This window comes from Macaca nemestrina, chromosome 20, assembly GCF_043159975.1.
Source record: "Macaca nemestrina isolate mMacNem1 chromosome 20, mMacNem.hap1, whole genome shotgun sequence".
In the NCBI taxonomy this organism is placed as follows: Eukaryota; Metazoa; Chordata; class Mammalia; order Primates; family Cercopithecidae; genus Macaca; species Macaca nemestrina.
The window spans coordinates 66,768,615-66,796,557 of record NC_092144.1 but is presented as its reverse complement, the minus strand read 5'-3'; the positions used below and the strand labels follow the sequence as shown (position 1 = coordinate 66,796,557).

Below are 27,943 nucleotides of genomic sequence, written 5' to 3'. Positions count from 1 at the left end.
AGAAACATATGGTAGGGTATGGCCAGTTACTCAAAAGGAAAAGATGAGATAGTGCAGCCAAAAGGAGGAGGCAAGCGAAACTGGGCAGAGAAAAACAGATGCCTACTATAATATGTATTTTGATTTTTTATTTTCGATATTACAATTGTGGGTCTATACTACAATACAGGTCTGCAATTTTTCATTTAGTATAGCACAGCTATCTTTCAATGACTATACAAATTGGTCTTTTTTTCAACAGCTGCGTAATTCCTATTGAATGGATATATACCATAATTAATTTATTCATTACCCTGATGGACACTTAGGTAATTTTAATAGTTTACCATTAATTTTTTTGCCACTAATACATTTACCTACCTTTGTATATTTTGGTTTCCAAGGAATATTAATTAAAAGGGTATATACACAAAGCAATAGATATATAATCAACAATGGAATGCCCTTGTTTCCACACATTCACCAATACCGAATGTTATCAGTCAGTCAGTCTTTTGGGGGAAAAGTAGTTAAATAATCACTTTAATTTGCATTTCCTTGATTTCTAGTGATATTGGATAATTTTCATTAACTGCTTTTATTTCATCTTTTGTGAACTGGCCATTAGCTTTGTCCATTTCTCTAAGTTGCAGATTATTATTGGTTTATAATAGTACTTTGAATAGCATTAATTACAGTCCTTTGTTATATTTGTTGCAAACACTTTGTGTCAGTCTCTCATTTACCTATTGACTATGATGTTTTCCACCATATGAAAGCCTAATATCAGCTTTGGGGTTATGCATTAGTGCTTAGTCTATTTCAAACCAAGGGTACAGAAATATTATTCTGTTTTTCACGTACTTTAATTTTACATTTAGACCTTTAATCTCTCAGGCCTTCATTAGTGTGAAAGGTACAGATCTGTTTTTCCAGTGAGCTAAGTTTCCCAATGCCGTTTAATCCAACCACCTTTTCCCCACTACAATGAAAAATCCTTTTTATCATATATAAGGGGAGTCTGAAACTCCACATTCTCTGGTGAAGCTACCCATCCCCTAGCTGTTATATTTCTATCAGCAGAAGTGAAGAGGGAGCCCCACACTCCATTTTCTAGCAGTCATGTACTCTGGATAAGAGCTTCCCTCACATAGCCCTCTATACTGCCACAGAAAGCAGTTAAGAAGGAACCCAAGAACTCTGGGTGCTTCAGTTAAAAAAAAAAAAAAAGTACTCTTCCAGGGATGAACGTAACTACAAAAGGACAAGGGATTCCTCTTTGAGGATACGAAAATGTTCTAAAACTGACGGTGATGGCTGCACAACCCTGTGAATGAAATAAAAGCTGTAAGTTGCACACTTTAAGTGGAGCTTTGGGGCTCCCTCTTCACTTCTGCTGATGGATAGAGAGGAGAGGGTATGGGTGGTCTTCTCCAGAATTGCTGTGTCTCAATAAAGCTGTCACTCAAAAAATACCCTTCCACCAGCTTCTAAATCAACATTTATATAAGTGAATATAACTGCCATGATCTCTGTGAAACCATTAGTCCTCTCTTCCTCCAACACTCAAAGCATCATAAACAGTATCTGCCTTCGGACTATCATGACTATTTTCATTATGCCTTTTGTGTCTCGCAGTTACCTCTAGTTCTTCCCTCATCCTCTAATACCCACATGTTCTGGGGACAGTAAGGTGCCTGATCCAGCACTCCCTAGCTTCTTTTTTAGATCATTTCTCTTTATGGGACATATCATATATTTATCACATGGCATGCATTTAATTTTTTCTGTTCTACTAGATCTGTAAGAGCACGTATTTTTGTCCATTTTGTACCTTATTGTATCCCCCAGCACCTAAAACAGTGTGTGATACATTAGCAAATGTTCAGTTAGTATTAGTACTACATTCCCAGTGTAAACTACATTCCTTGTTAAAATCAAAATTCTACAGATGATCAGAATCAGCTTCTCAACTAAAAAATATATGAACATTTTTATTGGAATATCAATGAACTTACAAATTTAATTTAGGGAGAAATATTTTTATCAGCCTTTCTATACAAAGGCATGTCTAGCCTTCCTATTTTTAAATATTTTAAAAATAAGTTTAAGTTGTAATATCTACATTCAGAAATTAATTGCAGTGTACCTATTTTTATGTTTTGGCATGTCTTGTCAATCTCATGGAACCAGATGGAAGGTCTTATTGCATTTTATTTTATGCTAGAATAATTTTACCACAGGAATTGTCTGTGGTACTTTTATAAAGGTGAAAGTATATTGAATTACCCTTTTCAGTTTGTTTCATGGCTATTAATCTATTCAAGTTTTTTTGGCTTGTTACTTTTAGTTTAATGCTAACCACCCTGGTTAGTCCTACATTCTACCAAATGCTTTTGTTCTTCTTTTGTTTTTCCTTGAGACAGTGTCTGGCTCTGCTCCCCAGCTGGAATTGCAGTGGTGTGATCATGACTCACAGCAACCTCTACCTCCTGGGCTCAAGCAATCCTCCTGCCTCGGCCTCCTGAGTAGCTATGACTACAGGTGTGCACGACCATGCCTGGCTAATTTCTGTATTTTTTGTAGAGATAGGGTTTCACCATGTTGCTCAGGTTGGTCTTGAACTCCTGAGCTCAAGCAACCTGCTTGCCTCGCCCTCCCAAAGTGCTGGGACTACAGGCATAAGCCACTGTGCCCAGCTAAAAGCTTTTGTTCTAATTGACTGATTCTCTCTTCTCAGTGTCAGGTCAAGTGAGAGTTGCTCAACAATGCCACAGAGGGAGTGATAAGCCACCATGTTACCTTGTGTACTATACATCTTTCAATTCTGAGTGTGTTCATCTTTCCTCTCTATCAGACTAGAGTCTTCTGTCTGCTCTAAAATCTTAGTCTTGACTTACTGGTTTGGTTTACTTGCTGCTTAATATGACAGTTTGTAAGGAAACCTTACCTTAATGGCTAGCATTTATTTAGCAGTAACTATATGCCAGTGTGTGCTAAACCCTTGAAATGGATTAATATATTTTCCAAATCAAGGGTTTTAAATGGGAAAGTAAATATATATTTTTATTTTTAAAAGGTTAGGCTGCCTACAGTGTTAAACGTGTACTTGATAGGAGCAAAAGGGGCAACAGTTATGCTACTGCAGAAATCCAGATGAGGTGGTTGTGTCTTGGACTATGATGATGGAACATGTGCTGGAAAAAAGCAGATGGATTCTAGAAGCATTTACAAGATTGAATCTACAGGACTTGGTGGTATGGGAGGGCAGAGGAGAGAATAACTGATGACTCTCCAGTATGAATTCGCTGATGATGAGCAAGATGTACACTCTGCCTGAACGCTTTTCCACATTCTTTGCACTCATAGGGCCTTTCTCCAGTATGAATTCTCTTATGGAGAGTAAGATGGGCAACCTGGCTGAAGGCTTTGCTACATTCCTTACACTCATAAGGTTTCTCTCCTGTATGAATTCTCTGATGTAGAGTAAGGGATTTACGATGGCTAAAGGCTTTCCCACAAACGTTACATTCATAAGGCTTCTCACCAGTATGACATCTCTGATGACAAATCAGGGATGCCCTCTGTCTGAATGCCTTCCCACATTCAAGACATTCATATGGTCTTTTGCCAGTGTGGAGTCTCTGATGTTGAACAAGATATGAGCCATCACTAAAGGCCTTCCCACATTCAATACATTCATAAGGCTTCTCACCAGTATGAACTCTCTGGTGCTGAACAAGATGTGCAATCTGACTGAAGGCCTTACCACATTCCTTACATTCATAAGGTTTCTCCCCAGTGTGTATTTTCTGATGTTGTGCAAGGTGTGCATTCTGGCTGAAGGTTTTGCTGCATTCCTTACATTCATAAGGTTTCTCTCCAGTATGAATTCTCTGATGATGAGCAAGATGCGTGCTCTGCCGGAAAGCTTTCCCACATTCTTTACATTCATAGGGTTTCTCTCCAGTATGAACTCTCTGATGAAGAGTAAGAGACCCACGATGGCTGAAGGCTTTCTCACAGGTATTGCATTCATAAGGTTTCTCTCCTGTATGAATTCTCTGATGTACTGTCAGAGATGAGCCATGGCTAAAAGCCTTCCCACACACATTACATTTGTAAGGTCTCTCTCCAGTATGAATTCTCTTATGCTGAATAAGTCCTATGTGATCAGTGAAAGCCTTCCCACAATCAATACAGTCAAACGGTTTCTCTCCAGTATGATAATATCGCCGATGACGTATAAGAGAAGCATTTTGCCTGAAAGCTTTTCCACAGTCAATACATTCATAGGGTCTTTTCCCAGTGTGAATCCTTCGATGATGAGCTAGGGATGAACAATCACTAAAAGCCTTCCCACATTCAATACATTCATAGGGTTTCTCTCCAGTATGGACCCTCTGATGTTGAGCAAGGTGTGCAAGCTGGCTGAATGCTTTATTACACTGCTTACACTGATAAGGTTTCTCACCAGTATGAACTCTCTGATGTTGAACAAGATGAGCATTCTGGCTGAAGGCTTTCCCACATTCAGTACATTCAAAAGGTTTTTCTCCTGTGTGTATTCTCTGATGTTGAGCAAGGTGGGCACTCTGGCTAAAGGCCTTTCCACATTCAATACATTCATAGGGTTTCTCTCCTGTATGAATTCTTTGGTGAAGAGTAAGGGTTGAGATTTTGCTGAATATTTTCTCACAGTCATTACATTTTAAAAGTTTCTTTTCTCCACAGTCTTGCTTGTGTTTTTTCACAACTGAATGTGTTTTTAAGCTTTTCTTATCTGTATGAAAATTAAACATTCTCTCTTCCATGGGAAAAATCTGTTTTATATAAGATAATGTATTCAGATGAAAAACTGTCCCAGACTTGTTACAGTGGTCTCTTTTTTCAGTAAGAGTATCTACATGAGTGATGATCTCTTGCCTAAAATGTGTCTTCTGGTTTACAAGCTCCCTCTCAAACAAGTCTTCACATTTACAGTTTTTCCCTAATGTTGAACATTTGAGGTCACAGCTTGTAAGTCTTTCCATTATTATTGCCGGGGGTAATTTTTCTTCATAAATATCCTGGTTTAAAGATAATGACTTTGTCACCCACACACACTCCAAGTCTGAAAGATATTAAGAAAGCAAATGTCTCCTTTATTAAATGCTAGAATGGAAACTTCGAAAATGAAAATGTGAATCACATAGTTATTGAAATCCACAAGCAGAGGTACATGTTTTTATGGTTCTTATGTAAGATTAGGTGATACAATTATCCTTGCACTGCTATGATAAATCCTCATTGGTCATGGTATACTATTTCAATATGACCTTTTAAGATTTTGAACCAATATTGATAATTGAGGTTTGTCTCTAATTTCCCTTTTTGGTGCTATTTTGGTAGATTTTGGTATCAGAGGATACGCTGTATTCATAAATGAAAATGTTTTAAGCTCTCCTTTTTATTCTCTATCCCAGAACAATTGAAACAACATTGGTGATATTTTTCCTTAAAGAACTATTTGGGGACGTGGCTTCTTTTCTTGGGGGAGGCAGTTCCTATACAATATTCTACATTTCTTTCATGGTAACCTACTTGTTTAAATGTTGTATTTCCTCTTGGTATCAGTTATGGTAACCTACATTATTATATTCTCCTAGAATATCATCTATTTTTTCAAATTATTTATGGAGAGCTGAGGAAAATAGATTCATATGATTCTTTTTAAGTTCTTATGCATGTGTGGTTATTTATAATTATTTTGTTTTTGTGTTTCCTCTCATTTGTCCTTACAGTTTATATACTGTATTGGTTTTCTAATGAAGTATATACAAAACTTTATAATTTTCAGTAGCGCTACTGTTTCTAATTCATTTATCCCTACTTTTATTTGCAGAAGTATAAATCACTACATATAACTTATCTGGGTTTTCCTTAAATTCTTTTTGTTCTTTTTCTAATATTGTGAATTGGATGTTTACTGATTTTCATTATTTCTTATTTATTAACATACATAGTTAGGACCACAAGTAACCCACAATCCTCTTCTTGGAACTGTAAGAGCTGAAAAGTAGGGCCAGGTATGGTAGTGCATTCCTGTAGTCCTAGCTACTCAAGAAGCTGAGGTGGGAGTACTGCTTGAGCCCAAAAGTTCAACTCCAGCTTGGGTAACATAGCAAGGTCCTGTCTCTAATTTTAAAAAGTAAAATAAAATAAAACAAAATGAAGAACTGAAAGTAGGAAAAGTCTATGCTTCAGGCCACAGATTAAACCAGAACCATCTCATCTGAGGTTCATTTTCTTGCAATATATTTCTGTTGTCTCTTATCTAGCTTTCTAAATCAGTAAAACAGCTACAAAGCAAGGGCAATTTGAAAAAACTGAATAAAATACCCTGGGTCAAAAATCCCAGTGAGCACAATATAAGTGGGGAAATGACGTACACAGGGAAAGAAAGTAATATTCATGAGCTAATTTCTTCATCTTTTGTAAGGGTAGCAGAAGATAATGTCTGGAATATCAAGCAGAAAAATTCTAAATGATCTTAAAATATATAAAGACATAAAGGTAACAACTTACAGAACTAAAAACTTTTCTAATTCAAAGGTTGGGTGGTATAAAGAAGAGAGTGAGAAAAAACAGACCTAATAAACAACAAAACAAGAATAAATAACAAAAGAAATACAAAAGAGAAAAAGGCAAAGGGAAGAAAATAGATATAATACATGTTAACTCAATAAACTCACCTTTTAAAGAAAGGAAAATATTTAAACCAGTTCCAAAAACTAAACATCAGCTTATCTAAAGGATTCAGAAATGTTTGAAGTCAGGGATGATGACAACAACATGGTGCTTGAGTAGAATTAGGTATATATCAGTAAAACAAGAGCTCAGAAATAGACCCTGGTATGCCTAAGAAATCAGTAAAGGTAAAGGAGGTATGTTACACCAGTAGGGAAGAGAATAACCATTCAAAAACTAGTGTTAGAAGACAAGTTTCAGTTTGGGAGGGAGTTTGAGAGGTGTTTTCCAAAAAATTTCAGAGAGAAGAACATGTTGAGAACAGTTCCTCTATCTCTAGGTATCCTGCACTTACCTGGGCACAGGCTTCTGGTCATCTCTCCTTTTATCACCCAAGGGTCTTTCTCTTGCTCCAATAAGGAGATCACATCCGGTTTAGAAAGGCAAAGACCTGCATGTAAAAAAACCATATAAAAATTGCCTATGCTGTGGAAGACTGTGGGAAATTCTGATAATGGCATAAAAGACTACTGAGTCATGGGGAGGCAAAAGGAGGAAGATACTCTTACCCACTGAAACTAGGTTCCTGTAGTTTTCTAACATCACCTTCTTGTACAAACTTCTCTGAGCAAGATTCAGCCACTCCCATTCATCTTGGGAAAAGTCTATGGCCACATCTGTGAAAGTCACTGAACCCTAAAATGACACAAATATAATCTTGCTCACTCAGTGTTCATATTCCAATGTGGCTCTAGGGTAAAGGGTTATGCTGTTCTCACTTTGGGATTAAAAACACTATGTATAAGTAACTGCACTAAGGGTCTAAATGATCCAGGTCAGGTAAGTTATTGGACAACTTTTCTGCCTAGTTATGCTGTAATGCTGTACATATTAGGAAAAAGAAAAAAATGAGATACTCCTTGCTCTTCAAACATTTGCAATTCTAGGTGGTGAGAATACATTACCATTAAAAAAATGCTGACTACATTCAAAACAGGATATAATCAAGTGCTAATGCAATGCTATTCATGTTAGGAGCTAAATCACTTCTCTACATGGAGAAACTAAAGAGCTCTGGAACTGTGAGAAAAACTTGCAAGGAAGGATGCTGACCTGATGAACAGGATTTCAATCTCCACAATATTTTCTAAGAAATCTTAGTGTTCTTGAGATGTTAAGGGGTATGCCTAAAAAATGAAAGAAAAAAAAACACACCTAGCTATAGTCTTTTCTTCTGACATAAAAATATATTTGTATTAGGAGAGAAGAACACATTTGCAAAGTTGTTTTTCGTTTTCCTTTTTTATTTATTTCTTTATTTTGTAGAGACAGGGTCTCACTATATTGCCCAGGCTGATCTCAAACTCCTGGCCTGTCACAATCCTCCCACCTTAGCCTCCCAAAGAGTTTGGATTATAGGCCTGAGCCAACATGCCCAAAAGTTGTTTTTGGATAATCTAATGGCAAATTATCAGGAGAAATAATGTAATGTGAGCACATATCAAGCAACCTGTATTTTGTTACACGAGCTCCATTTCCTAACCAACCCACAAGGTGATTAACTGGACTGTTACTGGCAGATTTTCAATTTATTTCATGACTTCACTTATATCAACATCAGACTTTTAAATAAATACCAGTTTTGAATAAATCAGAAAAAAGGTCAGATTACTCCAATGAATTTGGTCTCTAGTACTGACTAGCTGGGTGAGGTTGGCCAAGTTTAACTTCCCTGTGCCTGTTTTCCCATCTGAAAAATGGAAATATAGTACTTGCTTCACGGCAGCATTGTGAAAATTAAATGAAGAAACAGGTCTAAAGTGCCTGGCATGACGTAATTGCTTGAGAATTGTTGCCTATGATAAGGATGAAGAAAGACAGAAGGGAAAAAACAAAGAGAAGGAAGAGGAGGAGGCCAAGAAGAACAGGTGAAACATTTCATTTAGTATTTCAGTAATAGTTCTTACATCTTATTTTACCTAACTGTAGTATGCTACAATAGTTTAGACATGGTCTTTGAATCTAGATTACCTATATTAAAATACTGTTCTGTTTAGTTGAGCTATTAGCTTTGCTTTTAACCATTGAAGATATTTTTATAAACTCAAGAGAACAGTCTATTGTATTTACAAACAATATTTCCCATTTCTGTTGCACTTCCTTCACCCTGATGCTCTAAGTCCCCTTCAGGCATAATTTCTATCTGAAGAACTTCCTTTAGTGATTCTTGTAGAATTCTGGCAGTGAATGTTCTTAGTTTTCTTTCCTATGAATAACTATTTTATCTGCATTCCTAAGGGCTATTTCCCTGGACATAGTATTCTAGGTTGACAGTTCTTCATCATTTTTCAGTGGCTGGTTTTTTAGACTTTTTGTCTTTAGTTTTCAGCAGTTTGATTATCGACTAGAAGGCTTCTCCTGCAGCTCTTTCTGTCCACACCATTACTCACTTGCAGGTTTTGGTCTCTTGAAGGTAAATGCACTATGGTCTGGTGGTACTTCAAATCTGGGGCTTTTTCCCCAATCTGACTGCTTTTTTTTTTTTTTTTTTTTTTTTAGACAGAGCCTTGTTCTATTGCCCAGGCTGGAGTGCGGTGGTATAATCTTGGCTCATGGCAACCTCTGCCTCCCACGTTCAAGGGTATTCTCATGCCTCAGCCCCTCGAATAGCTGGGATTACCAAAATGCACCACCACACCTGGCTATTTATTATTTTTTTTTGTAGAGACAGGATTTTACCATGTTGGCCAGGCTGGTCTTGAACTCCTGGCCTCAGGTAGTTCACCTGCCTCAGCCTCCCAAAGTGCTGGGATTACAGGTGAGTCACTGTGCCCAGCCTGCTTGCTACTAACTTTACAGAGACCTCAGATTGCTGTTACAGGCATCCTGTCCTGGTTTTATAGCAACTTTCAGTGGGAAAAAGAGTGGAGTGTGCATAGTTCATCTTAACCTTTATGACAAATTCCGCCACTCTTAAAATATTTTCCTCTGGCAACTGACATGAATGTTTTTGTTTAAAATGTCTAAATGTTCTAAGAAACAAGTTACCTTGGTAGTGTATGTTTTGTGGCATTATACCTAAGAAAAGATGTCATGCTCTGGCCATAAGTTGTTATGCCTATTATAAAAAAAAAACTTGGCCAGGCACAGTGGCTCACACCTGTAATACCAGAACTTTGGGAGGCCGAAGCTGGCAGATCACTTGAGGTCAGGAGTTTGAGACTAGCCTGGCCAACATGGTGAAACCCCATCTCTACTAAAAAAGAAAAAAAAAATTAGCCAGGCGTGGTGGCACATGCCTGAATTCCCAGCTATTTGGGAGGCTGAGGCAGGAGAATCACGTGAACCTGGGAGGCAGAGGTTGCAGTGAGCCAAGATTGCACCACTGCACTCTGGTCTGGGCAACAGAGTGAGACTCTATCTCAAAAAAAAAAAAAACAAACTACTCCATTAAAAAAAATATTAATTTTCTAAGTTTGTACACCAAATTCAATACTTTCTTACAATAAGCAATTTGCTGGTGAAACTAGATTAGCAGTTTATCTTAATCGGAACATGAACTGTAGCTCTGAAGCTTCCATTGTTGGCCATAAAAATAATAAAATTTAAAATGTTCTGGAGTAGGGTCGGTTTGAGAAACTTTAATCCACAAGGAATGAAAAACTAGGAATTTAGTTAAAGAAAATAATCAGAGATGAGGGCAAAAATTCAACCACAAGAATGATTACTGCAACACTCTATTCATAGCAGATAATTGTCAACAATTTACCTATGGAACATCAAGGGGCTGACTAAACAGATTATGGTATTCATCCTAGAAAGAAGAAAGGATGTAAAACATTCCTTGGCATTTAAAGATGTTTACGGCTCCATGGTCAAATGGGGAGAACAAACCTTTGCATACTCCGATCAGAATGCCACCAATTCCACCTGTGCCTGCACTTCCTCCGTTTCATTCAAGGCGTAACTCAGGAATCACTTCCTCTGTGAAGTTCCCCCAACCCTTCCTGCGCTCAGCAGTGCGTAGGATGGTGCAGGTTATATCCTGCTCAAGGATCCCTCACCAAGGAGGCAGGAAGAAGCTAAAATACGGTAGACTTCCTCTTGCCATACTGTGCGGCCTGTCACAGAGCTTCACCAGTAGAGAGGAAGAGGCATCTTTTTTCTAATTCACCCAAAGATATCATATGGGCTATTAATGGCCCTTCCCAAGTATTCCACTGTGAGTCTACTCTCTGCCTGCAGCACTTATCACACTGCATACTGTTTGCTGCCTTTTCATTTCTCCAACAGATTATAACCTCTCTGAGAATCAGGACTGAGACGTAGGAACTAGGCATGGAAATTTCCTCTGAGGATTGCACTTCTGCTTTGTCGGATGCCTATGAAAAGACTGAGCACAAGGGAAGGGCTCAGACTGGGTCATTTCTTGAATGAAAAATAAACAATGAGTAGGAAGAAGAGAAGGAACCTCTGAGAGGGCACTGGGCTGTGTGAGTCTCTCACTCACTCACAACCCCATCACATCTCAGAAAGGGAAGAAACAGGAAACAGGCCTCAGGGTGGAACTCTTAAGCACAAAATTTTCAGAAGACAACAAGCATTGCCAAATCCTGAAAAGCAAGACTATTTTAGTGGCGACAGGGGGAATACTAACTCACCAGGGACATGGCTTTACGAAGTTTAATTCCTGCCACCTCTACCTCTTCCTGGCTCTTCATTTGGAGAAGAGCTTTACTCTGGCATTGCAGAGCTGGGGATGAGAAAGTAGTAGTGAGAAACCAAGTAGCACTAATAATCAGTCTAAAAATGCTTTCTTCCCTTCAGCTTCTTCTGTCCTCACTCACAATCCTCCCTCCAACTCCCCCACCCCACAGTCCAGATGCTCTTTGGGAGATTTGAAATATATAGCTGGGGTTCCCCTCTGCTCTGGGTTTTCAGGATGAGTATAATATATCTTGACCCCCTCTTCCCATCAGCCACCAATTCATTAACAACAGATGTATTAATACTAGGTGTTCTCTGTGTGTGTGTACATTTTTTTTCTAAGACAGGGTCTCACTCTGTTGCCCAGGTTGGAGTACAGTGACATGTTCATAGCTCACTGTATCTTCAAACTCTGGGCTCAAGTTATCCTCTTGCCTAGGCCTCCTAAGTAGTTAGGACTACAGGCGTGTGCCACCATGCCCAGCTAGTTTTTTTTCTTACTTTTTATAGCGATGGGGGTCTCACTATATTGCCCAATTGCTCACTATATTGCTTGAGGCAATATAGAGTTGGGTATCTGGTCAACTTCCTGGCCTCAAGCAATCCTCCTGCCTTGGCTTCCCACAGTGCTAGGATTACAAGCATGAGCTACCATGTCTGTGCTGTATATATTAATACTCTCTTTAAATCTCCACAATCTTCAATCAGAATAGGGTATACTGTCACCATTTTACAAATGAAAGCTCTGGGAAGTCAAGTCTTTTTCACAAGTCACACAAGTTTGTAAATAAAGAAACACAGTCCCTAACCTAGGTCTGGCTAACTCTACCACAAAAGTTATTTGCTCAGACACCAGAAAATAGCAGAAAATACGTCCTCTGTGCAACTGGCCAGGATTTGTGAAGACTCTATGAGACAAATTCCTTGGAGAAGTCCATGTTTCCCAGAGGGAGGCATTCCTTTTGTTACAACAGAGTCCATGTGACTTGCAGACAACTAAACAAAAAAATCCTCGTGAGGCCCAGGATCTCATTTTGTTTTGTGACAAACTACAGTGTTGAAGCAGTCCCTTGACTCCACTGAGCCATGTTTCCTTAATTAGGAAGAGGATAAAGTATATGAATTCTGGTTTCTTTCATCTAAATTCCACTGCCTTCTCAAAGGATTATCATAATGATGATAAAAATGAACACATTACATGGCAGGGACTATACCAAGTGCTTTACATGTATGAGGTCATTTAATCCTTATGACAGTACTGTAAGGTATAGAATATTATCATCTCCATTTTACCTAAGAACTTAGAGTCACAAAGTTTTTTTTTTTTGAGACAGAGTCTCGCTCTGTCACCCAGGCTGGAGTGCAGTGGCGTGATCTCCGCTCACTGCAAGCTCCGCCCCCCAGGTTCACACCATTCTCCTGCCTCAGCCTCCAGAGTAGCTGGGACTACAGGAGCCCGCCACCACGCCCGGCTAATTTTTTATATTTTTAGTAGAGACAGGGTTTCACTGTGTTAGCCAGGATGGTCTCAATCTCCTGACCTCGAGATCCACTGGCCTTGGCCTCCCACCGTGCCTGGCCTACAGTCATAAAGTTTTTAAGAAAAAAACCCCAAACCTGCTCAGTAGAGGTTCTGGGATATGAACTCTTTAGTTATTTAACCCTTTCAGATTCAGTTTCTTCAATTGTCATAAGTGGGTAAGAAACCTACCTGAGACAGTAGTTGGGGAGACTACATGACAGCCAGTGACTCTGGAGTCAGCCTGTTCTGGATCTGAATCCCGGTTCTTCCACTTACTAGTGATTACTTATCCTCTCTATGATTCAATGTCTTCATCTGTAAAAAAGAGATAAGGTAGTTCCTACTTCATAATGTTGTGAAGTTTGGTGTTGATGCTCCCAAAACGTCTTAGAACTGTGTCTGGCACATTATAAACACTCATTAAACATTAGCTATTACTATTGCATGCAGGAAGCTAAACAAGCAAAGAACAATATGGCTAAAATTAGCCCTTCTTCCTCCTTTCTCTTTATTGGAGTAGGAGGCCAGAGGGGAGGGAGAGAAGCCCAAGGAATGGGGATAGCTTCCGTTACTGACTAGAACGTGTTTAACCCGTAGAAAGGCTGGAATGCCTCGGCATTCCTAGGTGAAGCTGTGAATCTCGCCTTCTTCCCAAGTCCCATCCTACAGTGATAGATGGGACAACGCTCTGAAGGGTAAAAATCTAAATGCTGAGCTCTTCCTTGAAGAGCAGCAGAGTACTCAGAGGTAATGCTATAATGGGTAATATAACGGGTAGTGTTCTCTCCCCTGGGCCCTTAGTGATATCCCAAGGACCTGAGTCAGGTATCTGGTTAGGTGTCTCTGGCCAAGTCAAGGTCACTCCCTAACTAAACCCAGCTCCACTCTGACCCAAGGTGACCCTCCAAATCTTTGGACTTCCGGGTCCACTAGCCTTAGAAACCGGAGACATCCTCCTCCAGCACCTGAACCCCAAAGGACAGCACCCAAAACCTCAATGTCCACTCCTGCAGCTGCATCCGTCATCTGTCACGCTCACCTGTGTACTCTGTTCCCATGGTCTTCGCTCCTCGCTGTCCTGTGGACATGGAGTCGTGTCCTGAGCTCTGCCCCCTCCAGATAGGGCCGACGGGAAATGCTTCAGCCGAGGCCGCCCCGCCCGGGTACCTTCCCCAAGGTCTAGGGCTTTGCCCACACTGGGCTCTAGGCAGTTGATACAGGGGAGGGCGGGGTAAGCCTCCTCCAGCCAGGTTTCCTGCTCTCGGCCGGTTAACGCGCTTCACTCATTCCATCACACACCACCGGGACGTGCACGCAGGCGCACATTCGTGGCCACGCACCGGGCAGTCACAACACCGGGCCGCCATCCCCGCGCGCGCTCGCCCAGCTCAGCGCCGCACCACACGCTCACCACTTATGGGCACTCACAGCCACCAGGCCACACGCGCACTCTCACGCCCGCCGCCCACGCAGGAGCCGGGACACCGCCCTCGCCGCGCCCCGGCCCAGCCTCGGCCGCCGCCCCGCCTAGGCCCGTCTTCCCCTCAGCACCCGACGGGGCGCGCGGTTGCCCGGCTTCGGGTCCTCTCCGGAAGTAGGCGAGTCCTCCGCCGCAATGGCCCCTGGGAAGTGTAGTCCCGAACCGAGGCAGCGTTCCGGAAGCGGGCTTCGGCTTTGCGAGGAGCGGCTGCTCTCAAAGCCTGGCGGTTACTGCCCTGTGTCCTCTTTTGGGCCTCTCCTGGTCCTCCTGGTTGGATTAGGCGCCCTCTCAGCCCGGACTCTGGGTTGCCGAAGTACAGGCCGCTTCACTGAAGCGAATCACGGCGCAGGGGTTTCTGGAAGCCATCGCCAGGCTCCGAGTGTTCAGATGCAGCTGCCAGACTCAGGGCACAGGGAACTGACTTCCAGCTCGCAGGAGCGCCAGTCCGTGGTGGGTATGGTCGCAGGCGTGGGGTGTGCAGGAGCAGTGGGACAGCACTGAAACGCAGTGGGTAAGGCGTAGCGGCCACCTCAGGAGAGAAAACCATGATAGGGCGGGGCTTGGGGCGCGTGCGGGGCCTACGGGATACAAAAGTGAAGAGATTTGGATTTGTCTGCTTTGCACGCTTGTGACTTTCTGATGGTGCGCGTGTGGAACTTGTTTTATTTCATGTCTGCTAGTTACCACTCTCTGATATACGGTACGCCCCTCATTCCCTCGACCCCATTTTATCTCTCCCTGCTAGAAGGAGGGTTCCGAGAAGGCACACAGCTTACATCCTGTTCAGGGTTATATTCTCGGTGACTAAAACAGCACATAGTAGGTACTTAGTTTTTTATTTTTTTAGGAAATCATGAAATCTAGCATTGCCAGCCGCACCATGATACATGTTATGGACTGAATGTGTCCTCCCACAATTAATATAATGAAACCCTAACCCTTAATGTGATGACGTTAGGAGGTGGGACTTTGGGGAGGTAACTGGATTTAGATTAGGTCATAAGGGTGATGCCCTTATGATGAGGTCAGTGCACTTATTAAAAAAGAGGAAGGGCCGGGCGCAGTGGCTCAAGCCTGTAATCCCAGCACTTTGGGAGGCCGAGACGGGCGGATCACGAGGTCGGGAGATCGAGACCATCCTGGCTAACATGGTGAAACCCCGTCTCTACTAAAAAATACAAAAAAAACTAGCCGGGCGAGGTGTCGGGCGCCTGTAGTCCCAGCTACTGGGGAGGCTGAGGCAGGAGAATGGCGGGAACCCGGGGGGCGGAGCTTGCAGTGAGCTGAGATCCGGCCACTGCACTCCAGCCTGGGCGGCAGAGCGAGACTCCGTCTCAAAAAAAAAAAAAAAAAAAAAAAAAAAGAGGAAGGAGAGGTCTCCATGTTTACACAACCACCAAGAAAAGGCCATGTGAGGACACAGCAGGATGTAACCCATTTGCAAGCCAACAGGGCCCTCACCAAGAACTGAATGTCCCAGCACTTTAACTTCTCGGTCTTCAGAACTGTGAAAAAGTCTCTTAGTCAAGTCACTTAGTCTATGATACTTTGTTTTAGCAGCCGCAGCTGACCAAGAAACAGCGTCATAGATGCTGGCTCACCAGAAATTAACTCACCCAGTCACACTTAATCACCCAAGGCCACACAGTGACATCTAGACTGGACTCCTGGATCCAGTTTACATCAGACATCATAAACACCATAATAAAGCCGAGTCTAGCTGTGAAGATACTTTCTCTATGAAACAGCAAATGTCATCTTAGAGCTTGTAACTATTGTGGTTATCTGAATTGGATATAAATGATAATACTCTCATTGTAGCTCTGGCATTCCCATCCTCACAACAACAAAACCATTCAACAAAAAAAATCAACTTTTTTAGATCCATCAGAGAACTGAAGATAGAAAGGAAACTGACACCCCAAAACCCTGAGAAAGAAAAATACATAAAATTATAGCCAAGATTAGCTTACTTGAAGCAGAAGCCACTGGAGCTATAAACTGGTAGAAAATTTATTTTATAATTTTGATGAATAGCCACAAGTTAGTGTCGGTTAACTTGTGAGTTAAAAACTCCTAGGGGCCTAATCTTAGATGGGCCCCCACACTTTCATAAATTTTACCTCCAGAAGCCCTATCAAATTCCCTCAGTGAAGAATGGGAAAAAATCTCAGATTTTGGGGCAAGGGGAGGAGAAAAGTAACCACAGCATTCTCCATAATAAACACTTGCACTCCAAGGAAAACTACTTACTAGAGTCTTGTTGGACCTTGGGGAGAGGCAATTGGCCAGCTCCAGTCCCTCTATAGCCTGTCTGTCTCAGTAAGGCAGGATTTTTAAAAGGCTAAGAACTGGTTGTGAAGATCACAGTCCAAGGACTCAAGCCCACTAGAAAAATGGTATTTAATAATAAGATTATAGAATGCTTCCCTCCCCACTGTACCTCATTGCCACACTAATGGGGCTCTGGTCAATAACAGTAGATTACAACAGAGAAAGCTGCGAGGCACGGACTTTATTTAAGAAGGAGTTCTTAGGGAAGCCCACAGAAGGAGAAGCATCTTGGAAAAGGTAGACAACATACAAGAACAGATGAGTAATGTAAGCAGAGAGATGCAAACTGTAAGAAGGAATCAAAAGGAAACCCTAGCAATTGAAAACCGTTGTAACAGACATGAAGATTACCTTTAATGAGCTCGTCAGTAGACTAGACACTCTGAGAAATGAATGAGTGAGCTCGAAGATATGTTAATAGAAATTTCCCAAACTGAAATACAAAGAGGAAAGAAAAAAGAACGAAAAAAGAAAAAGAACAGAATATCCAAGAACTGTGGGACAATTACAAAAGGTGAAATATATGCATAGCTGGAATACCAGGAGGGGAAGAGAGAAAGGAGAGAAAATATTTGAATAATGACTGAGAATTTTCTAAAGTTAATGCCATACACCAGGCCAGTGTGGTGACTCATGCCTGTAATACCAGCACTTTGGGGGACCAAGGTGGGAGAATTGCTTGAACCCAGGAGATTGAGACCACCTGGGCAACACAGTGAGACCCCATCTTTTAAAAAGATACAAAAATTAGCTGGGTGTGATGCTGTGCACTTGTAGTCCCAGCTACTCAAGAAGCTGAGGTGGGAGGATCACTTGAGCGAGCCGTTATCCTGCCACTGCACTCCATCCTGGGCAACAAAGCAAGACCTTGTCTCTAAAAGCAAGAAAACGAACACCAAACCACAGATCTAGGAAGATCAGAGAACACAAAGCATTATCACAAGTCGCCTTTTGACATTATCACCAGCACTATTCAGTCCTTCTAATTTCTTTCAATCCTTTTTGTTTCAGATTAAATAATTTCTATCTATATTCAACTTCATTAACTATTCTGCCACCTCAAATTTCCTGTTAAACCTATCCAGTGGATTTTTACTTTCAGACATTGTATTTCTCAGTTTTAGAATTCCCATTTTCAAATTGATTTACTCATTTGCTGAAATTCCCATCTGCTTATCCATTAATAGCACATTTTCCTTTATATCATTCAGAATAATTATAATAGGGGCCTTATTATTCTTGTTTGCAAATTCCAATGTTTAAGGATTGGTATTGCTTTTTTCTCTTGAATGTGGCTTACGTTTTCACATACCTAATAATTCTTATTGTATGAGTAACACACTGTAGAGACTCTGTTGTCTCTACAGACAAAAAGTCTGTCTGAATTTTGTTTTTAGTAGGCAGTTCACTGTGTTGAACTCAATCTCCAACTCGTGTCTCACTGAGGCAGGTAATGCTAAAGCCTTTGTTGGGATGCTTGGAGTTTGTCAAATACTTGTATAGAAAAGGGACTGTCCAGAAATTTTGAGTCTTAAGAGCTGGTGAAGGCTAAAAGGATAGTGAGAAATACTATATTAAAAACTGGAGGAAAGAAGGTCCTTGTTATGTAATGGGAGAAAGTTTAGCAGCCTGTTATTTGCAGCTAATGCAGGAAGAAGAACTGAGTGACCTAGCTAAGATTTTCAAGCAATGTGTTGAACGTCCTGTTGCTATTGTTTTCTTGCTGCTTACAGAAACATGCAAAAGAAGAGATATAAATTGAGGGAATAACTTAACAAAGAGAACATTAGGATTTTGAAAATTATTAACCTCTGTAGGTGGCAAACAATGCTAAAAGCAAGAAAGGGCTTCCAAGCAAAAATGAAATCCAAGTTACTGGTAGGAAAACTGGTCTAGATAAACAACTAAGGGCATGTCTGTAAAATCCAGAACCTCAGAAAGACCAAAGCTTGTATCTCAGAGTATATTTAACCACACAGAGGCTCTGTAAAGAGATTAAGGCGACCTGACAGACACTCTTATTCAAATAATGAGGCCTCTAAGAAGCTTATCTCAGATTTGTGGCTGTGGCTTTTGGCTTGTGCAGTGAACCCCAATGAGGTTCTCATGAAGCCCACAACATTTTCAGAAGAATCAGCAGAAACTCTGCCAACTGGAGTGAGAGGGACAGAGACAGCACAAAATGAAGAGCCGCCACTAGATTCCTAAAACTCTAGTAAGCAAGCTAAGAAACTATTGAGCTGCAAATGCATTTCAGGAAAAAAGGATGATTCAGAGGGCAGAACCTAGAGTTCAGATGGTGGATAATTATCCCAGGCCTTGTGACCTAATAAAGGAATTTCCAAACATTTGTCTGGCTAGATTTCAGAATTGCTATGGAGCAGTGGCTCCACTGTGTTGGTTAGGGGTGGTGGAGGAGGGGAGACACATAACTTGTTCTTTATGTTCTTTAAAGGTCTGCAGATCAATACCCATACTTAAGAAAGTATATCTTGTGGACCTCATTAGCACCTGTACCTATGTTAGATGACAAGATTATTGACTTTGAGGTGATTGTGTAATGAGGTGAGCCTCTGAGAGGGGCCTTGAAAGGGGTGAGTGTATTTTGCACGTGGAAGGGACGTGAATCACTGGGATGTGGGGACAGAGGGAAGACTGTGGTGGACAGCCGTTATGATGCCTCTCAAAGTTCCCCACCTCCTCTTATTCAAACTATTTTGTAATCCCCTCCCCTTGAAGGTAGGCTAAACCTAGTGATTCCTAATTAACCAAATACAAAGATGAGGGGATATCACTTCTAATATTAGGTTACAAAAGGACTTCATCTTCTATCTTGGGCATCCTCTCCTGCTCACTCACTTTCAAGGAAGCCACCTGCCATATTGTAAGCTGCCCTACAGAGAGGCCCACATGGAAAGGAACAAACATGTCCAGCCAAAGCCTGTGGGGAACTGAGTCCCGCCCACTTACTTGAGCTTGAAAGCTGATTATCCTCTAACGAAATCTTCAGATGACTGCAGCACTGGCCAACAGCTAGACTGTAGCCTTCTGAGAGACTTAAGCCACAGGCACCCAACTAAGCTGTGCCTGGATTCCTTACCCAAAGAAATTGATGTAATGAACATCTATCTGTTTTCAGCCACTAAGCTTTGGGGATAATTTGTTATAACAACAAGCAATTAACACACCATCACAGTTCCTACTCTATGACTCAGTGAGGGAAAATAGGAATTCTATCATTAGTCAAAGGTATTATATTGATCAGAATTATAGTAGCTGCTATTACAATTGAAATCCAAATATTACCTTAATACAATATAAGTTTATTTCTCACTCATATAATCATTGCTGGTGTTCCTTGATGACTGGGGAGCTTTCCTCCAAATAGTGATTTAGGGAAACAGAGTTCTATCTTTCAGCTTTGCCATTCCATATGATTAAGATGATTCTTCCGTCTGGACAGAACATCTTTTTCCTAAAAACCAAGCCCCGAGTGGCATATTGCTTCTATTCACACCACACTGAAGAAAATTCATCTGATAGACAAAACTGGAAGCAACGGTGCCTGGGCAGACACATCCCAGGATCAATTCTAGACAACAGAAAAGACAAACTTTTGGTGTCATCTGGTCACACATCATAGATATCATTAACAAATTCATACCCAGGACCTGGGAAAATAGCCACAGTGTGCATTTGTGGTCTCAATAGACCTTGTTCTAAGCTACGCTTATATAAGAATTCTTCCGGCCGGGCGCGGTGGCTCACGCCTGTAATCCCAGCACTTTGGGAGGCCGAGGCGGGCGGATCACAAGGTCAGGAGATCAAGACCACGGTGAAACCCCGTCTCTACTAAAAATACAAAAAAAATTAGCCGGGCGCGGTTGTGGGCGCCTGTAGTCCCAGCTACTCGGGAGGCTGAGGCAGGAGAATGGCGTGAACCCGGGAGGAGGAGCTTGCAGTGAGCCGAGATCGCGCCACTGCACTCCAGCCTGGGCGACAGAGCGAGACTCCGTCTCAAAAAAAAAAAAAAAAAAAAAAAAAGAATTCTTCCATAAGCCCTCACTCTGCATAAATGCAAGTCTTTTTCGAATTCCCATGGAATTGTTCATAGAAATTTTACAGTCATTCAGGAGTACCCAGTCCCCTGCCACTGATTTAAGTCAGTGTGAGATTTGGATGCCATGCCATGGAGTGTTTTTAATTAAAATAAAACCTTAGTGCAGTTTCAACACTAGGGATCAATTTGTTTTAATTACAGTGGAAATATCAGAAATCGGAACACTCTTAGAGTTCTGAGGTTTGTTACAACTTTTTACTTTCTTCTCATAGTTAATGATTGCCCCGTAATCCAGCCTCTACAAATGCCACAGTTCTACAGAAATTGGATACCCTTTTCAAATGTAATCACTCATGAAAACTCTCCACACCTAAAGGAGGAGGTAGAGGGATATTTTTCAGTGCTTCTTTCATGTCAAAGGAATATGGAAAGGCTATTGGGCCCTGACAGGGGAACTTGCAGATGAGTGAAGGGCATGGACATAAATGATCCAATCCAGCATTATGAACTTCTGAATTCTTTCAGTCCATATATATTATGCAAAGTAATTTCTAATCCTCAAAATACACTTCCAACAATGTTCCCTAGATTTTTGATGTTATAACAATAATGAAGGAAATTAAATATTTCTGAGTGAGATTAATCTCCTTCCTAACTTCCTGTATTTCAAACTACAGGTCATATTAAGCTCTGATTTTGGTTACCAGCCAAGCAATAATGGTGACCATGTGAGAAAAGGGACAATCAAGTTTTCAGTCACAGGCTGGGTATGGTGTCTCACACCTGTAATCCCAGCACTTCAGAAGGCCGAGGCAGGCAGATCACTTGCGCCCAGGAGTTCAAGACCAGCCTGGGCAACATGGCACAACCATCTATCCACAAAAAATTTAAAAATTCTGGGTGTGGTGGCACACGCCTATAGTCCCAGCTACTCCAAGAGGCCGAGGTGGGAGGAACGCTGGAGCCCAGGAGGTCAAGGCAGCAGCAAGCCATGATTACATCACTGCCCTCCAGCTTGGGGGATAGCAAGACGCTGAGAAAGAAAAATAAAAGAAAAGAGAGAAAAGAAGAGAGAGAGGGAAGGGAGGGAGGGAAGGAAGGAGGGAGAGAAAGAACTTTCCAGTTACAAGGGAAGCATGGAAAGTAGAATCAGTGGGGAGGTTGCTTAACGGTTGAGAGGGAGAGTCAAGAGAGGGTCGATGTTTTCTAAGATCCTTGAATCCTCCTTGTCTCATCCCAATAATCCAAATTCCAATACTTCCCTCATTGCTTAACAGAAGTGACAAGGTTGTGAATTCAGTAAGCATCATCATTGAGCAAATAACTGCATCTACTGCTGCCTTTGATTTTTAGCAAATGCAGCCCCATGCTTAGAAGGAGTATGAGATTCTTGCCAACACAGACATACAGGTAATGATTCAATTCCTTAAGGCCAGAATTTCAAGTAGCCTTGAAATTTAATTACCCAATTTCATTATAAATAGGTATCATATATACTTTTGGGAGTAGTATTCCTCAATACCTTTGTTTTTGGTAGGAGCTATCCAGCCCCTAGTGCACAGTGGGCTTAGAATTCTGCTATATCATGAATATCCTTTCACAGCACAAAATAGGATTAGGAATTTACCTGTGCTTTGATCTGTCTCACTCGACATCCATCTTGAACACTCTGCTTCTCTACAGCCTAGTAATCATTCTGTAGTATAAATTTCTGTATTGGCTAGCTCTCTTTGCTTGAGAACCAAAGAACTTGACTCTAACTTAAAATTAGAAATATTAGAATACCAGGTAGTTCACAGATTCAAAGAACTGAACTCAAATTCAGGATGTGAGAAAGCAGGAATCATCCCAATGGATTTCAGTGACAGGTGGAGGAATCCTTAAGTTGCTGCCGAAGGATGACTTAATTCAAACGAATTCCAGCCTAGGAGTCATATCCCACAAACTTCACAGCAGGTACAAAAATGTCCCATCAATCAAAATGGATATTGACTAAAACAGAACATCCATTTTGGCCATACTGGTTCATAAAGCTGAATATTGGCCCTGTTCCTGTCCCAGTGTCTTTCAATCAAAATAGAGAGAATGAATCTGGTTGGCTTAATTGGAACATATGTCACTGACAGTTCACCAGAACAATACAGAATGAAGAAAGGGAAAGGGCCCACAAAATGCTAGGAAAAGTCTGTGTGTTAAAGACAAAACCAGATTTCAACATATATACTGAGGCTGTGCATATGTATGTGTGTTCATACACACATATATATTCAGTATTAATTTTGACTCTGACTAGATCATTTTACATGTAAGGTTCTGTAAACCACATATTTCATTAAATATGTTGTAGATGCCATTCCACAGGAGTATATGTAGAGCTTAACTGCTTTCTACTAACTGCACAACACCCTACTGAATAACTACAGTTTAATCAATCCACTTGGCAGGGCACTGAATTCCTATTTGTCATAATTAAGACAGTTCTACAAGAAAACATTATTTATATCTACCTATCTATTCCAATGGGATAAACTTCCTAGATCTGGAATTACTGTTTGAAAAAACCTCACATTTATGTTGGTAGGTCATGCTACCCAAGGAGATAGGGGATGAAGTGACACTGCTAATAATGATCAAGGACCTGTTTTTCCACAGTAACACCATTCCTGGATATTATCCAAATTTTGTATTGTAATCTACCTAAGAGCCAGAAAAATGCGGTTTCATTAATATTCTTCTGATTAATGAGGTTAAGAATTTCACGAATTTTCTTTATTCATTTGGATTCTTCAGGGTGATTTGCCTACGAGTGTGTATGGCCAGTTGTTCCCCACTGCTCTGTATACGTAACAGCATTCTGTTGTTTTCTCTAAATTGCATACATTTGCCTTCGATTGTCTTTTATGAGTTTTTGGTGCCTTTCACCATGCTGAAGTTTTAGATCGTTGCATAGCCCAACTTGTTCTCGATTTCTTTATGGCTTGTAGGACTCCATGTCCTACTTGATAAAAGGTTCCCTTTTTCTACATTTGCCTCTAACATGTTATTTTATGATTAGATATGTCAAATACGATAGGCATATTTCTCTGTAAGGTGTAAATGTGCTTCTAACTTTTTTCTTGGAGAGGGTGGATAAAATTGTCAAAACATCATTTCCCCGACATTGAAATAACACTGCTATTATATACCAAAATCTCATATGCAAAGAAATCTATTTCAAAAATTTTGGGGAAGGCTGAGGCAGGAGAATCACTTGAGGCAAGGAGCCCAAGACCAGCCTGGGCAACAAAATGAGACACAGTCTCTACAAAAAAAAAAATTTTAAGGTTACAGTGAGCTAGGATCTTAGCACTGCACTCCACTCCAGCCTGGATAGAGTGAGGCCTCCATCTCTTAAAAAAAAAAAAAAAAAAATTCTTGGCCAAGCATGGTGGCTCACACCTGTAATCTCAGCACTTTGGGAGGCCAAGGAGGGTGGATCACGAGGTCAGGAGTTCAAGACCAGCCTGGCCAAGGTGGTGAAACCCCGTCTCTACTAAAAATACAAAAATTAGCCGGGCATGGTGGCGGGTGCCTGTAATCCCAGCTACTTGGAGGCTGAGGCAGAGAACTGCTTGAATCTGGGAGGCGGAGGTTGCAGTGAGCTGAGATTGTGCCACTGGCACTCCAGCCTGGGCAACACAGTGAAACTCCATCTCAAAAAACAAAAAATTCTTGCTATTCTTGCCTAATTATACTTCCCTGTTACCGTCAAAGTAAATACATCTTACTGGGACTGAATTATAATTTACAAACATTTGAGCAATATTATTTCTTCTAGAAAAATATTATTTCTCCTTTTATTGACATCTTTACTTTTCAATATAGTTTAATAATTTCCTTTCACCTCTATTGATAAATGAGTTCCTTTATCATTTGTTTTCTTGTTTTTGATGTGAGAGTTGTATTACCCTCATAAAATTAGAATCTTTTATACATTTTTCTCTAGAGCAGAGGTTGGCAAACTTCCTGCTAAAGGACAGGAAATATTTGAAGTTTTGCGAGCGATACAGTCTGTCACAGTTGTCTAAAGCAGCCATAGTCAATAGCTAAACAAATAAGCCTGGCTGTGGTCTGATAAAACTTTATTTACAAAAACAAGCAGCAGACAGGATTTGGCCCATGAGCTTTAGTTTGATAACCTCTGCTCCACAGCAGGGATCACACACATTTTTGGTGTAGGATCAGACAGTAGATATTTGGGCTCTGCAGGCCACATGATCTCCTGTCACCACTGCTCAACTCTGCTGCTGTAGCCCAGTATAAAGGTCAAGGTATAAATCAATGTGTGGCTGAAGCCAACCAAACTTTATTTACAGACGCCAAATCTTAAATTTCATATAATTTTCATGTTGAAAATATTCTTTTCACTTTGTTCAACCCTTTAAATTTTTTTAAAATTCTAGATCATGGACCATACAAAAACAGTCAGTGAGACTGTGGCCATGAGTCATAGTTTGCTGACCCCTACTCTGGATCAGTTTACCTCACAATGAATGGTTCCTTAAAAGTTTTAATACAGTTCATTTATAAATGTGATTTTTAAACAGGTCAAATCTTGCAAAGTTTTCTAATTCTTGAGTAACATGTCAGTTGTTTTAACTTTATGCATATAAATCTTGCATTTTTTTCTGATTTTTAAAATTCATTTGTCCCAGGCGGCCTATTCATTCATGGTCCCTAGACTTTCTAAAACAAATCAAGTCAAATGTAAAGTTTAATTTTCTCACCAACAAGGTCACATCACCTTACATTCACACAGGGTCAGATGGAAAGCCACAAAACTAACTCGGCATTATAGAATCAAGTTTTAAACCAACAAAGGCAAAATCTCACCCACTACTGGAGAACGCTGTTCCTGATCTAAAATGTACTTTTTCCTACCCTCATCCTACTGCATTGTTTTTTATCAGAGCTGACTACTGTAACTTTTCAATGTTCAAATACAACGTTTTTAAAAGAGCTAAGTTTACTGAGCACTTAATATGGACCAGACATTGTGCTGAGCACATCTCAGGCATTAACCAATTAAAGAAACTATTAAGTTTTACAAGAGGAGTGAATAAGTTACATTTACACTTATGTGAAGAACAAACTAATAAGGGACAAAAAGAAAACAAAAGGGCAGGGAGATGGGGGTTTAAACTGCTGGAGTACTCAAACAGAAATGACGTCTTGAGGCTATGGTGATGGGAGGGAGGATGGATTCCAGAGAAATTTGGGAAACAGATCCACAGGATTTGACGTGGAAGGTAAAGAGGGGCATGTTGACGACTCTCCAGTATGAATTCGCTGATGATGAGCTAAGTGTGCAGTTTGCCTGAAGACTTTTCTGCTTTTCTTATAGTTATAAGATCTCTCTCCAGTATGAACCCTCTTATGTTGATTAAGGTGTCCAATTTGGATGAAGGTTTTCCTACATTCCTTACATTCATATGGTTTCTTTCCAGAATGAATTCTCTGATGTACACTAAGGGATTGACGATGACTAAAGGCTTTGCCACACGCACTACATTCATAAGGTTTTTCTCCAGTATGACTTCTGCGATGACAAATAAGGGAGGATTTTGTCTTGAATGCCTTTCCACACTCAATACATTCATAAGGTCTTTGGCCAGTGTGCAGTCTTTGATGTTGAGTACAGGATGAGTTATCACCAAAGGCCTTCCCACATTCTATACATTTATAGGGTTTCTCACCAGTGTGAACTCTCTGATGTTGAATGAGGTGTGTGGTCTGGCTGAAGGCTTTACCGCATTCCTTGCACTCATATGGTTTCTCTCCTGTATGGGTTTTCTGATGCTGTGCAAGGTGAGCCTTCTGGGTGAAGGCTTTACTACAAACCTTACATTCATAGGGCTTCTCTCCAGTATGGATTCTCTGATGAGTGGCAAGCTGAGAACTGATGCTGAAGGATTTTCCACACTCCCCACATTCAAAAGGCTTCTCCCCAGTATGAATCCTTAAATGACTGGCAAGGTGTATATTCTGCCTAAAAGCTTTTCCACACTCTTTACACTTAAAAGGCTTTTCTCCAGAGTGTACTCTTTGATGTTGAGTGAGTGATGCATGATGGCTGAAGGCCTTCCTGCAAACATCACATTCATATGGTTTTTCTCCAGTATGAATCCTTTGATGTACAGTAAGGGAGGAACCATACCTGAAGGATTTGTGACATACATCACATTTGTAAGGTTTCTCTCCAGTATGAATTCTCCTGTGTTGATTAAGCCCTATGTGGTCACTGAAGGCTTTCCCACAATCAATGCAATCAAAGGGTTTCTCCCCAGTGTGATAGTATCTCCAGTGACGGATAAGGGATGTGTTCTGGATGAAAGCTTTCCCACACTCAATGCACTCATAGGGCTTCTTGCCAGTGTGACATCTCTGGTGTCGGGCAAAGGACGAGCCATCACTAAAGGCCTTCCCACACTCGTTACATTTATAAGGTTTCTCTCCAGTATGAATTCTCTGATGAACAGTAAGAGATGAGCTCTGGGTAAAAGTTTTCTTACATTCATTACACTTGAAAAGCTTTTTTCCTGCATAGATGCCTGTCTGTTTTATTACCACTGAACTTTTTTGAAAATTTTTAATTGAATCACAATTATGAACTTTCTCTTCTGAATCGTCCAAATGGAACCATCTTCCAGATTTGTTATACTTACGTTCTCTTTCCTTAGAGAGGGTTTTGTTATGAGTAATTGGCTCTTCCCTGAATTGTGTCTCTTGACCTACTGCAAGCTTCCTTCCAAACACACAGTCAGAATCCCAGTTTTCTCTGAAACTGGAACACTCAAGTTTAGTGTTTGAGGTTCTGTCTGTTTCTCCTTCAGCATATGAATCTTGCTTTGGAAATAATTCCTGGGTCTCACATACAGATCGCTGGCCTGAAAGATACCAAGAAAACACACATTTCCTTTTTCATGTGCTAGGAAAAAGAAATCTGCCAAAAGGAAAACTAGTGAATTAATTCACTGATTGGTGAATTCATCAACATACATTTTACACCTCTAAAAACTATTACATTTAGGGCCAGGCACAGTGGCTTATACCAGTAATCCCCATGCTTTGGGAGGCTGAGGTGGATCACTTG

The 27,943-nt window shown here is 40.8% G+C and overlaps 4 protein-coding genes across 9 annotated transcripts in view; 1 reads left to right on the top strand and 3 right to left on the bottom strand.

The window, feature by feature from the left end:
- The window catches only part of LOC105488121 (zinc finger protein 71), a 42,437-nt gene extending 35,314 nt beyond the window's left edge, over positions 1–7,123 (bottom strand). The window contains exon 1 of the mRNA XM_071088001.1: positions 7,064–7,123. The gene's annotated coding sequence lies outside the window, so the exon portion shown is untranslated. The remainder of the gene's footprint in view (positions 1–7,063) is intronic.
- On the bottom strand, positions 576–14,234 carry LOC105488119 (zinc finger protein 470). Of its 3 annotated transcripts, XM_011751892.2 has the most exons (6): positions 13,977–14,234; positions 13,127–13,252; positions 11,370–11,461; positions 7,278–7,404; positions 7,064–7,159; positions 576–5,092 (listed from the first exon to the last, which is right to left on the bottom strand). In XM_011751892.2, the coding sequence occupies exons 3-6, from the start codon at positions 11,427–11,429 to the stop codon at positions 3,222–3,224; spliced, it is 2,154 nt and encodes a 717-aa protein (XP_011750194.2). In that variant the 5' UTR covers positions 11,430–11,461; positions 13,127–13,252; positions 13,977–14,234; the 3' UTR covers positions 576–3,221. The 3 variants fall into 3 exon arrangements, with proteins under 3 accessions (XP_011750194.2, XP_011750196.2, XP_011750197.2); XM_011751894.3 differs by lacking the exon at positions 11,370–11,461; XM_011751895.2 differs by lacking the exons at positions 13,127–13,252; positions 13,977–14,234 and adding an exon at positions 7,822–7,895 and having other exon boundaries at positions 11,370–11,464.
- Positions 14,235–14,499: 265 nt separating this feature from the next.
- LOC139360522 (ZNF470 divergent transcript) overlaps positions 14,500–27,943 on the top strand; it is a 21,061-nt gene continuing 7,617 nt past the window's right edge. The window contains exon 1 of one of the 2 annotated variants that reach the window (XM_071088007.1): positions 14,500–14,871. In XM_071088007.1, the coding sequence (XP_070944108.1) occupies positions 14,553–14,871 (319 nt within the window). In that variant the 5' untranslated portion in view covers positions 14,500–14,552. The remainder of the gene's footprint in view (positions 14,872–27,943) is intronic. The other variant, XM_071088006.1, reaches the window with a different exon arrangement.
- LOC105488123 (ZFP28 zinc finger protein) overlaps positions 25,547–27,943 on the bottom strand; it is a 27,955-nt gene continuing 25,558 nt past the window's right edge. For all 3 annotated transcript variants that reach the window (XM_071087977.1, XM_011751907.2, XM_071087978.1), the window contains one exon: positions 25,547–27,737. In XM_071087977.1, coding sequence (XP_070944078.1) covers positions 26,029–27,737 — 1,709 coding nt within the window. In that variant the 3' untranslated portion in view covers positions 25,547–26,028. The remainder of the gene's footprint in view (positions 27,738–27,943) is intronic.

Bases quoted from the DNA above. Each gene is read 5' to 3' on its own strand.
- LOC105488119 (XM_011751892.2), bottom strand. From the start codon at position 11,429: ATGAAGAGCCAGGAAGAGGTAGAGGTGGCAGGAATTAAACTTCGTAAA. The intron at 7,160-7,277 runs GTAAGAGTATCT...TTTTACATGCAG, and splicing joins CAGGAACCTAGTTTCAGTGG to GTCTTTGCCTTTCTAAACCG. The intron at 5,093-7,063 runs GTAAGTGCAGGA...AATATCTTTCAG, and splicing joins GACCAGAAGCCTGTGCCCAG to ACTTGGAGTGTGTGTGGGTG.